At 39.4% G+C, this 12965-nt stretch overlaps 1 protein-coding gene across 2 annotated transcripts in view; it reads left to right on the top strand.

Annotated features, from left to right (window-relative positions):
• The window catches only part of erc1b (ELKS/RAB6-interacting/CAST family member 1b), an 850092-nt gene extending 837402 nt beyond the window's left edge, over positions 1–12690 (top strand). For both annotated transcript variants that reach the window (XM_060839426.1, XM_060839431.1), the window contains one exon: positions 12435–12690. In XM_060839426.1, the coding sequence (XP_060695409.1) occupies positions 12435–12572 (138 nt within the window). In that variant the 3' untranslated portion in view covers positions 12573–12690. The remainder of the gene's footprint in view (positions 1–12434) is intronic.
• The last annotated feature ends 275 nt before the right edge of the window (positions 12691–12965 follow it).

Genomic DNA, 12965 nt, shown 5'->3' with positions numbered 1-12965 from the left:
CTCCCCAGCAAAGAATTGAGAATCTGGCAAACCTAAACCAGAGAACAGAAGGTCTTGGGAAGCCAAGCAAACACTTCATGAAAGCTTGAACTAGTGCTAAGAATCTGTGATTGCTCAGTACTTTTCATCTATCCATCCATAACACCTTTTTTTGTCTATATGTGTATGTATAGGTTTTAAAAAAGGTAGGAGTTAGGGTCTCATCTAATAGAGGTATGTATTGATAGTTCATGGTTATTTACTTGCAGTTAAAATGTATTTAATTGCCATAAATAGTAGTTCTAGTTAAGAACAGAAGCCTGGTATTTGTTTTCTGTTAAACCGAGTTCGTCAGATGGATAAATTGGGGACTTCATGTACTTTAATTAAATCTTTAAACTTCTATGACAAGCATGGGAATAGTTGAGCTCAAGCATCAGCGCACTTTCTCAAATGGATCATAACAACTGTTACAAAAACAACAAAGATTATGGTTTCACAAGAATATTCTTCAAAACCTGTGCGTCGCTGCAGTTAGATTTGATAAAATATATAATATCTGGAGATTCAAGTTTGGAGGAATTCCTTAAAGAAAAATGCACCCGATACTTTCCACATATTTCTATATAAGTACTAAACTAATTCTATTTTCTGGGTGCTAGAAAAAGTTAGAAGGTTTTGGCTTTTATTTTTTTTTCCCTGTTAGATCCTCTTACTTGAAGATTAAAACTTAAAATTAGGTCTTTAGTTTGGAAAAGCCGAATGGCAATCCCAGTGGTCCAGATTAAATAAACTTGTTCAATCAGTTCAAATCAGTGATGCAATGCCATTCATTCCTGTTTATGATGTTCAAGGATAGCAATCCTCAAGCAAAAAGAAAAAACACAGTTTGAATTGAAATGATCCATAGAGAAAGAAACCCTTGGGTAATATTGGAGCAGGAGAATTTGTAATCAGTACAGAGAGTGAATTTCTTCTCTCATTGTAGCTTCTCATAACTAAGTCAGTAAATTCTTCTCTAACTATATTAGACCATAGAAGTATTTTGATGCTTTGCCAAGGAGATATGATATGTTGGCCAATTTCTGCAATAAGTTCAGTTCCATTAACTTGACATTGAAGGTCACTGAAAGCCAGCTGCAAATAACAGCCACCCCCTTTTCCTCGCCCACTATTAATGAACCAGCATCCTATCATCCAAGACACAACACAGCAGGTACTTGGATTAATCTCCTGATGGATGTTTGTGGTCAGAATTGTGCACCATAGTAGCACAAGAACACAAAACAAAACACTACAGCAGAAATTTCTAACAATGAAGAGAAGAAAATATATAAATTATAGAACAGTTTTGTTTTGTTGATAGAAATTTTTTGTTTTATGTAAGAGAGCTCATATTCTTCATTATTGGGACAATCGAATGAAATGGAAGTTGGACGGCTATAATTGGAATACCAGAAAAGTTTTGGAACTTGAAGATCAAGTGTTGCGCATATCGTTAAGCTGTGCAATACAATATTGCTTTTTGGAGGTAAAGAGAAAGAGAATTCGAGACTGAGCAGCCCCAAGAAACTTTTGAATTAAGGAAATTTGTCTGACAGCAGCCCACTGGTTGGTTGAGCTGCAGAATTTTAAAAAGCTTAAGTGACAAAAGCAGTGGCAAAACTATCCATTGCTTGGAGACCGAAAGCATCCATCACACACACTCTTTCTCTCTCTCTCTCTCTCTCTCTCTCTCTGTGTGTGTGGAGAAAAGACAGGAAAACCAAACAAGCTTAAGAAAAATACCATACAAGAGAAGACACAAGTTTGTCAGATCAACCATTGAATGACTGTCGTCCTACAGAAAGCCCCATATTATTAATGCAAAAAATCAAAAGGACTGTAAGGAAAATAACTTTTCACCTTATCGTCTAGACTTTTGATCATCAGAATTTGGTCTACCCTGTCTATATTATTTTTCTACCCTTGGTATACCTGGAAATGGTTTATCTTTTGTCTGCCTTAATTGCAATTGTGAGTGCGTGTGCATTTGAGGTTTGAAAGGATATAGTTTAAGTTGCATAACTTAGAAATCTCTGCTTTAACTCTTGTTAAAGTTAAATGTTGCAATAACTAGAGAAAATGTGTTCAGTTACTGAAGTAACCTGATGTGAATTATATTTGTCTTGAGAGCATTTGGTCAGGTAAGTCGGTCATTTTGGTGGTTTCATTGGGACAATATATATTTATACGTTTTGTGAAACTTGTGGAACAATGGGGGCATGATTGTGACAACTTATCTGGGATGAATGCATGATATTCATAACATTTATCTGTTAGCACAACACCAGTTTAATTTCAAACTTAAATTCACAATGCACTAAATGCACACATGCTTTTCTGAAAATCTGCTTGAATCTAACATCTTTAACTTATGGGGAAATAATGAGAATGAAGAGATGTTAAGGATGATTTCAAAATTTGGTTCTCCGTGAGGGATGTAGAACTTATAGGGAGTACAGCTTGGGAAAATAAATCAAATTGATTCAGAATTTCCCATCTATTTTGGAAAACCATAGGCTACACTTTTAGCTTCCCATTAGGTGCAGTGGACAATGAAAACACTATTAATATTTTCTGCACCAAAACAAATATAATTGTAAAAGCCATTCTGAACAGAAAATCACAGTAGCATATTCAGAATGATATAGCCCAGCTGTTGTTCATATTGGCTACATGATTCCATCAGGACAGTGATCATTTTCTACCAACAGACAAAGGTCTGCTATTTTTGTAATTTTACTAGCCATACATTTTAATTATAATTCTATTTTCATATTCTTCATGCAGAATCGAAAAGAAAATGTTAGCACCCTGTATTACTGCAGGATATTTAAGTTAACTTTCATATTTCTTTAAAAAATGTATTTAGTGTTAATCATCTAATAACTGAATGGATTGCTCAAATCTTTCTGACAGATATAATCAAAGAGATGGCAGAAGTTAATGCCCCACCCAGCAGCATGTTTGGAGTTAGGTATATCCTGTTTGCCATCCTCCTACCTCTTCCCAATTAGGTCCAGGTTGAGAAGGCTTATGGACTACCTTCCCATTAATTAGGAGAAAGTGAGGACTGCAAATGCTGGAGATTAGAGTCGAGAGTATGGTGCCGGAAAAGCACAATAGGTCAGGCAGCATCCGAGGAGCAGGACAGCCCTTTCCTACTCCATTACTAATGAAGGGCTTTTGCCCGAAACGTCGATTTTCCTGCTTATCAGATGCTGCCTGACCTGCTGTGTTTTTCCAGCACCACACTCTCGACTACCTTCCCATTAATGTCCAGTTAAGGCCCTCATTCAGCCAGTGCCAGCAGGGATTTGCCACCACAGGAGGTTTGTACAGTGAACTCTTACAGGTTCCCACAAGTCTCTCATTCCCAGGGACTTCGTACCTGATTAAGGACCAAGCATCAGGAAGAAGGGCCTCAACACTCGCATCCATTTCCCGCTCTCACCCTCCCCCCAAAATTACCTGTGGTCCACAAACATATGAAAATCTGAATAAGGAGCAGAAGGCCATTCTGCCCTTCCGACCTCCTTTACCATTCAACAAGATCTTGGCTGATTAGAATTGTGGCCTTCACGTTCTCACCTGTCCCCATTGACTCCCTTGCTTGTGAAGAATCTAACTACCTCTGCCTTTAAAGTATTTAATGACCCTCCTGCCTTCCACCACTCTCAAGGGAAGAGAGTTCCAAAGACACACTAACTTCTAAGAAAAAAGCCCTCCTTATCTCAGGCTTTTATGGAAGAACGCTGATTTTTAAATTGTGTCTCTAGTTCTCTCTCCTACAAGTAGAAATATCCATTCAGCATCCACACTTTCAAGTCATTTTAAGTTCTTATATATTCCAATATGATCACACCTCATTGTTCTAACCTCCAATGGAAAGAGGGCTATCCTGTCTAAATTTCTTGCATAAAATAATTCCCTATCCCACATACAAGCCCAGTGAACATTCTCAAAACTGTCTCTTAACATATTTGTACCTTTTCTTAAAACTGTACATATTATTCCGGATATTGTCTCACCAATGCTTATACAACTGTAGCAAAAGATCACTACTTTTGCATTCTATTCCCTTTAAAATAAATAACAACATTTCATTTACCTTCCAAATCACGTATTGTATCTGCCTATTAATGTTTGTGATTTGTGGATCAGGGCACCCAATCCCTCTGTATCTCAGAGTTCTGCAATCTCTCTCTATTTAAATAATATATAGTTTCTCTATTTGAAGTAGACAAGGTCATTATTGCCCACATTATGCTCCATCTGCTAAAGTTTTGCCCATTTATTTGACCTTTCCATATCCCTACACAGATGTTTTATTTCCTCTTCACAACTTACTTTCCTGCCTATCTTAATATCATCTAGCACTAATTTGATCCTTTCATCAAGTCATTAGTATAAACTATAAATAATTGAATCTCCATGTGATGCACCACTTGTTACTTCCTGTAAATCCAAAAATAACATTTATGCTTATGCAGTTTTCTGTCAGCTAACCAATCCTGTATCTGTGCTAATATGTTATTCCCTACAATATGAGCTTTTATTTTACATAGTAATCTTTGATCTGACACTTAGTACTTAGATTTCTAGAAAGCATCTGACAATCAGTTCTGTTATAACACAATAGTTCCGTTCTCATGAGATCTCGCATTACAACAAAATCATGCAACAGCTATGCCATTCAAACTAACGGGGCCAGAACCACGGCTTAGTCAATGCAGGTAAGGAAAGTTCACGATCTACCAATAATAGTTGAAATTCTTCAATCATGTTAAAGCCAATTCACGTTGACGAAACACGCACTATAGCAGAATCAACTGTACACTACATCCCTTAGTTCTCCACTACATTGGAGTTCTTTGAGGAAGTAGAAAGCAATGAATTAGTCAAACAATATTTCCCTTCCATAAAATAAGATATATATATATATATATATACACATATAAATTTTCTAAGTGTTTTACTATAATTTCATTAATTACTGATAGTCCCCATTCTCCCTTTAACAGACATTAGGCTAACCAACTTTTAGATTCCTGCTTTCTGTCTCCCACCTTTCTTGAATAGAGGAAGCCCATTCTCTATTTTTCAATTTGGTGGGATCTTATGAGAATTTAGGGAATTTTAGAAAATTAAAATTAATGATCATACTATCTCAGCAGCTCTTCTTTTTATGACCTAGGATGAAGTCTGCCAGAGCAAGGAAACTTGTCAGATTTTTTTATCTTAGAATTCTACCCGTACTGTTTCCTTCATGATTATGTTGGTTTTAAATTCCTCACTTCCTTTTACCTTCTGATTCATATTTGGGATGTGTATCATCAACAGTAAAGACAGACATAAAATACTTGTTCAATTCATCCGTTCTTTCCATTTCTAGCTAGCTTTCTCTTCTACTCTTAATTTCTCCCTCTTTATCCATTGTTTAGTTTTTTTTTGTTGTTCTTTATATTCTGGCCAATCTCCTAACCTGTAACTCAGATTTGCACCAAGACCTGGCCGATATCCAGGCTTGAGTTGATAAGTGACAAGAAACATTCGTATCACACAAATGCCAGCCAATGACCATGACCAATAAGAGGCAACCTAATCAGTGTCCCTAGATGGTCAATGGTGTTACCATCACTGAATGCCCCACTATCAACATCCTTATTGTTACCATTGACCAGGAACTCAACTGGACTCACCTCATAAACACAGTGGCTCCAAGAGCAGGTCGAAGTCTAGCAATACTGTGACGTGTAACTCACCAAAGTGAGTGATTCCCCCAAAGTCCATCATCTACAAGGTAAACGTCAGGAGTGTGATGGAATGTTCCCCCTTTGCCTGCACGGGTGCAACTCCAACAACACTCAAGAAGCTCAACTTCATCCAGGACAAAGCAGCTCACTTGATTGGCACCACATCTGCAAACATCCACTCCCTCCACCATAAAGTATGTACCATCTACAAGATGCATTGCAGAAATTCACCAAAGATCCTTGGATAGCACCTTTCAAAACCACAACCACTTGCATCTAGAAGGATAAGGGCAGCAGATGCATGGGAACTTGTCCACCTGCAAGCTCCCTTCCAAGCCACTCACCATTCATATTGGAAATATATCACTGTTCCTTCACTGTGACTGGGTCAAAATCCTGAAATTCCCTCTCCAAAAGCATTATGGGCAATCTACAGCATGTGGATTGCTGCATTTCAAGAAGGCAGCTCCCCACCACCTTTTCAAGGGCAACTCCAAATGGACAATAATTGCTGGCCCAGCCAACGATGCCTACAGTGTACTCATGAATATGAGAAAAAAGAATGACGTACTTTTTCTTTCGGTTTAGCATTATCTCTAACTTCTTTAATTAGCCATGGATATTGTGCCCTTCATGTGGAATATTTCTCATTGGAATGTGTCTTTTCTGAATGTTTTGAAATATCTGACATTGTATCTCTACTGACCTATCTCTTAACTATGTTTCCAGTGTCAATTAGACAGCGCTGTTCATATCTTCATAATTACCCTTACATTTAAAACACGAGTGTTTGATTCATTCTTCTCTGCCTTGAGTTTAATGTGATGTCCAATATTATTAAGATCACCACTGCCTAAGGATCCTTTCTTTATAAATAATCTTGTCTTATTGCACATTACCATATCTACTATCGCCTGTTTTCTGGTTGGTGCCAGAACATGCTGCCCTAAGAAACTGTCCTTGAAACATCAGGTCCCCTGGTATTGCCAGACCTTTGGTGGGTGTTTTTCCACAACTTGCAGCCCCCACCACTGATAATGCTTGCAGGTAATGGAGACTGTCTAATTAGCTGCTGGCTGGTCCCCATGAAGCGGAATATCTGTCACCAGAGCCCTAAGTCCCAGGGAAGATCTGTTGTTGGCCTTGGTGGGTATATAATGTGACAGGTCATAATTAATTGAGGCAACAGGAAGGCCGCTCTCTAGCCAACAAATGAGAACCCCATCACCTGAATTACATTCCACTCTGATTTACATGAATGACAGACATTGGATATTTTGCAATTATTGACATTGAACATTGAATTAAGAAATTCTTCTATATGCTTTTTTCGTGCTAGCAAACACATTTTGCCTAAATTGTATCTGTAAGTTAGACAAACATTTTCTATATGAAGGCCCATTAAACGACAATTCTAACTTTAACCACAACGCTGGACTGCAGCTCACTTCACCATAATGTGATAAATATGCAGTGAATGATTCCATCAATCATGACTTTTGTTTGGTCCTGTAGCTGTTCCTTGTGGATCTTGATTTTCCATTCCTTGGCATTGGAGAAAAGAATGGAGGTAGAGTGGTCAAAAATCAGATTCCCACCAAAAAGGAAATCTTTACCATTAAGTTCTTGCCATTCAGATTATGGATCAAGAATATTGTCAGCAGGTGTCTGAACAGCATGGCACATTACATCAGTGAGGAAGGACGCTTCAGTCTGAGGGAGGAGTGTATTGCAGTCAGTTCAGGGCAGAGGATATGTGCTTCACTCCCTCTGGGAGCTGGGCTCCAGTCAGTCTGGGAGAATGGGGGAAATGGATTCCAGGTTATGTGTGACCATCTACCAATCAGCTGACAAAACACCTGCTTTGTTGAGGTACAATGCTGCAAACACTTCCACAGGGCCACTGGAGAGCAGACTGCTGAAGGGTCTCTTGAAACCAATATGAAAAAGCTATGATCTGAAGAACCAGAGAGGCATATAGAAACCTCAGCCCCCAGCATCTAGGGTCCTGAGCTACGTGGACATGTTTCTTTTACTGTTCTGTTTGTTGTGGACCAGCTACTTGGAAGGCTACAGTGGCTTCTATTTGACATACCACATTGACTGAGAGCAGGTTCACATAACACTGTAATACAAGCAAACTTCTTCTATTTGCTTGTGATGTGATCTCTTTGATATAAAGCTGACACCCCTTTCAGTTGTGAGTTAACTGTGCTCTCCTGTAGCTGCAGGTGGGCTGTAACATTCTGAGCCACCTCTTCAATAAAGAAAAACTGCCTCAGCCCTCCTCTCAACTTGCTTTTGATGCTGTGTGCCCATGGTTGGAATGATAGAGTGCATGTCCAAGCATCTATCCAGTAGCCACGAAGCGGGCTCTTGGACCACTCTTTGAGGCAGCAAAACACTTAGGTGCCAGAGCCACCACAGCAGAGGATGGACAGGTTTATTTATCTTTCACTGGACTCTAGTAATGGTCCCTGGCATCATTCCCTGCTGTCTCAGCAGGTTGAGCATGTCACCCGTGACTGAGTACCAAAGAATGTCCTCTGCCTGGGGCTGACCAGGGGCCTGGAGTTGGAGATCTCGCATGTTTCTTCTTCCACCAGCTGCAGATTCTTCAGTGATGCACTAACCAAATTGTGTCTGAGTCTGCCCTAGAAACAGTAATGGCCAAGGTGTCTGTTTTTGTGCTGGTGGAAGGTGCAGATGAACACCTTGCCAGTGGGGGTGACAGACTTCCTCCTGAAGGGTTCTTGTGCTGGAGAGCCTCTGGGACCTCTCTTGCTCATAGCAAGATACAAAGGAAGGAATTTATGGGGGCAGACGCAATTTGTTACATGGAGGTATGTATGAGAGAGTAGCTGCAGTTGACAGAAGAGTAGACAACAATATTGCTCACTGACTTCTGATCTCTATACAAAGTCTTAATCCTTGCGCCCCAACTGGACCACATCTTTCTCAAATGAAGAGAGAATGGAAGTGTCTCAACCAGGCTCAGCCCTCTCCTTGGTGTTGTATGGCACCTTGTCCAGCAATGAGGGAAACACAAGAGTTCAGTGTGATGGGAATGTGTAATGAGTATTGAGTCAAGTGGTGAGCCCTCCCCACCTCATTAATCCACTTTCTGTGCTGGCTTCTAGAGATGCCTACTAGAGATGCTGACCTCATGTATGGCCTGGGCCCAGATCACCCAGGTCTGAAGGAAGGGATTATTTAATTCTTTAGATGAGGAAGATGATGCATTTCTGACCTGGAGCAGATGTTGCAATGAGACCATTAATCTAGCAGTCACTTTCTGATGCTTAGTAGACAGGGGTTGAGAGAAATGATCACAGACTCTTGTCATTCTCCTGCTGTGCACCCAATAATGGGATGCCCAGGTTTAAATATGTGCCTGAAACTTTGACCGTATCTGAAGGATCGTAAATGTTTTCTTTCCCCTTTCAGTTGTGCTGCAGTGGGAAGCATCTCTGTCTCTAAGTCAGAAGCTCTAGATTCAAGCCCCATCTCAAGGCAGGTTGCTAACAAAAGTACATTAAATGCAGGCAAGCAAGATAATTATCAACATGCAAAGCCTTCCAATACACTCCAATGGCAAGTAGTAAAAGCAGGACACGTTCCTGGTAAGCCATGAAATGGAAAGAATTGGAGCCTCTACCCTCACTCTTCAAAGTTCAAGATTACAACATGCATGTAAAAGGGCATATTGCCACAGCATATCAGACTGATGTCTAACACAGCAGCACCATCTGTTCTATAACAATAAGATGGTCATCGTTCAATATAATGTACTTTGTGACAGCATAAGATTAGAGGAGAGAGAAAAAATTACTGTTCCGCAGGGATAGATTCTGGGACCTTTGTGACTTTTGTAAATGACTTAGATGAGGAAGTGGAAGGGTGGGTTAGTAAGTTTAACAATAACATGAAGGTTGGTGGAGTTGTGGATAGTGTAGAGGGCTGTTGTAGGTTGCAACGGGACATTGACAGGATACAGAACTGGACTGATAAGTGACAGATAGAGCTCAATCTGGAAAAGCGTGAAGTGACTCACTTTGGAAGGTCGAATTTGAATGCAGAATACAGGGTTAAAGACAGGATTTTTGGCAGTATGGAGGAACAGAGGAATCTTGGGGTCCATATCCTTAGATCCCTCAAAGTTCCCACGCAAGTTGATAGGATTGTTAAGAAAGCATATGGTGTGTTGGCTTTCATTAGCAGGGGGATTGAGTTTGAGCTGTGAAATTATGCTGCAGCTCTATAAAACCCTGGTCAGACCACACTTGGAATATTGTATTCAGTTCTGATTACCTCTTAGAATCTCTACAGTGCGGAAACAGGCCCTTCGGCCCAACAAGTCTATACTGACCCTCTGGAGAGTATCCCACCAAAACCTATTATTCTACGTTTACCCTGACTAATGCACCTACCCTACACATCCCTGAACACTATGGGCAATTTAGCATGGCCAATTCACCCAACCTGCGCATCTTTGGATTGTGGGAAGAAACCCACGCAGACGCGGGGAGAACACACAAACTCCACACAGACAGTTGCCCGAGGCTGGAATCAAACCTGGGTCCCTGGCACTGTGAGGCAGCTGTGCTAACCACTGAGCCACCGTACCTCGATATAGGAAAGATGTGGAAGCTTTAGAGAAGAAGCAGAGGAGATTTGCAGAGGAGGATGTTACCTGGACTGGAGGGCATGTCTTATGAAGAGAGGTTGAGGGAGCTAGGGATTTTCTCATTGGAGCTAAGAAGGATGAGAGTTGATTTGATAGAGGTGTACAAGACGATGAGAGGCATAGATAGAGTGGATAGCCAGAGATGTTTTCCCAGGGCGGAATTGTCTATCACAAGGGGTCATAATTTTAAGGTGATTGGAGGAAGATTTAGGGGAGATGTCAGAGGTAGGTTCTTTACACAGAGACTGGTGGGTGCCTGGAATGCACTGCCAGCAGTGGTGGTAAAGCCAGATATATTAGGGACACTTAAGCAACTCTTGGATAGGCACATGGAAGATAGTACAATGAAGGGTATGTAGGCTAGTCTATCTTTGAGTAGGATAAAAGGTTGGCACAACATCGAGGGCCGAAGGGCCTGGCCTGTACTGTGCTGTACTGTTCTATGTTCTATGTTTTTAACAGTTGGAACTACGCCAAATTTATATCAACTGAACAATCTTGGGACACCTGTGAACAATAATAGTAGGCTACATTGTATTTTGAAATGGTTGTTTTGGGGTTTTATCTGCTATTAAACAATTGGTTAGAGTTTGAGTTGATCTCAGAGCTATATATCCAGGCCTCAGATATATCATGTATGTCCATTTTCCATTAATGCTTTTTCAGTCTGCAGGTGAAATGTTTGCATCCCAAAGTAATGGAAACTGGAAGTCATATGTTAGTCTTTGGAGATTTGGGGTCAAAGTTGGAGGGAAAAATAATTTATTTTTTTTACTGTCAAAAGGAGAAATGAGTAGAGCATGTTACCTTGCAGAACACATTTATATACACAAGACTGGAAATGACTGTGTGTATTGTTATCAAATAAAAGCTTAATGCACTGACGTCAAGTTTCTCTCAATGGAGGCATTAACCCTTGTATTCTAAACAGTTTAACACTCCTGTTAAAGTCGCGAAGAGAGAAATGTGATATAACCATGTTAAGTGTTCTTATGATAGCATCACTCACAGTCATTTTAAGCTGAGGTCGTTTCAGATGATGTTTCTTTGGGTGAAAGCCCAAACAGAGGCCTTTTTTCGTATCTGAAAGCATAATACCTGGAGGTCAATGCCAGGTTGTCAACAGACACTTCATTGTAAAGGTCACTGAAGCTGAGCAAAAACATCCAATCTCCTGAAGTGTACAAATGTTTTATATTGTCAGAACATGTCAATTTCTTTACATAGCTCACATTCAAACTTTGCAAATTATTCTTTAATAATGAGTGGATTTGTTGAGTGTCTATATCCATGATCCTAGTATTGTGAATAATTCTAAAATAATTTTAAATAAATAACTGATTCATAATAAATCATTTGCAAGCCGTAAATTCATGCTGGTGGATTTGATATCAACCATGTGTTCTTAGGTCGGTTTGAAATATGAGGCTTTTATATGGAAAAATCATGAAGACTACTTTTTAAATTCTTCAATTACAAGTCAAAGGAATGAAGCAAGACCAAACAGCCAGTTCACCATCCCCCAATTCTCATAGTTTAGGATTTGTATGACTGAAAGTAAAACGGCTCACATCCTTTGTCCTATGATTACAATTAGGTTCTTTCCCATTACTGAAAGACAACACAGTATCTTCAATAGGAATAAGTGGTAGAAGGGGGATTTGGTACAATGGCATTGGATTATGCAAATAGTCTTGTTCATAAATCACTAAATAAATCACATAAAACAATAAATCATTTATTGTTTAAATATCAAAATTATGTTCTTGGCAGGGCAAAGATTCTTTTAAAAGAGAAGAATTGTTCAAAGTTGCAATGAGGTGAAGTCCAGTTGGTCCTCTGCTTCTGGAGGAGTATAGGTATAATAATAAATGCAAAGTATTCACAACGAAGGTAAATGTTTTGGTCCTTCTGTCTCAAACTAAAATACTTACTTACAAATATATACTTTATCTGATTTTGTTTTCAAGCTAAATGCTGAGCTGGAACAGTGTGAAAAAGAAAGTTCAGAACTTCAGGACTATGCCAACACCATCTTACAGCAGATTGCAGACCACTGCCCTGACATCCTTGAACTGGTAGTCAACGCCTTAGAAGAATCCTCATGAGACACTGTGCCTGGACATCAGAGATGAGCTAAGAAATGATCAATGTTGCTGCAGTTTTTTAAAATTTGTATTTTTCTTTCTTTACAAATTATTACAGTTTTGTGACATTGGCAACACTCACTGCAGTAAACTGTCTATGCAAATTTTGGTAAAAAAAAGAGTTTTGCGCCAAGTTTCAATTTTCTCTGTTGAACCCGATAGATCCTAAAATGATCAGAACCCCTAAAGTTGCAAATATAAAGGGGTTATGAATATATGGAATTTTTTTTAACTCTGGGAATTTCTTGTGCATCATATTATTGATACTGAATTTGTAAAAAATCTGGCACACAAACGAGAACATCCTCAGTTGTACACAAATTGGTCAAACAACATAAATTAATTTTTTCTTGA

This window comes from Hemiscyllium ocellatum, chromosome 19 (assembly GCF_020745735.1).
Source record: "Hemiscyllium ocellatum isolate sHemOce1 chromosome 19, sHemOce1.pat.X.cur, whole genome shotgun sequence".
Taxonomy (NCBI): Eukaryota; Metazoa; Chordata; class Chondrichthyes; order Orectolobiformes; family Hemiscylliidae; genus Hemiscyllium; species Hemiscyllium ocellatum.
Note: the sequence above shows the minus strand (reverse complement) of the source record. Positions and strands in the feature narration are given on the sequence as shown.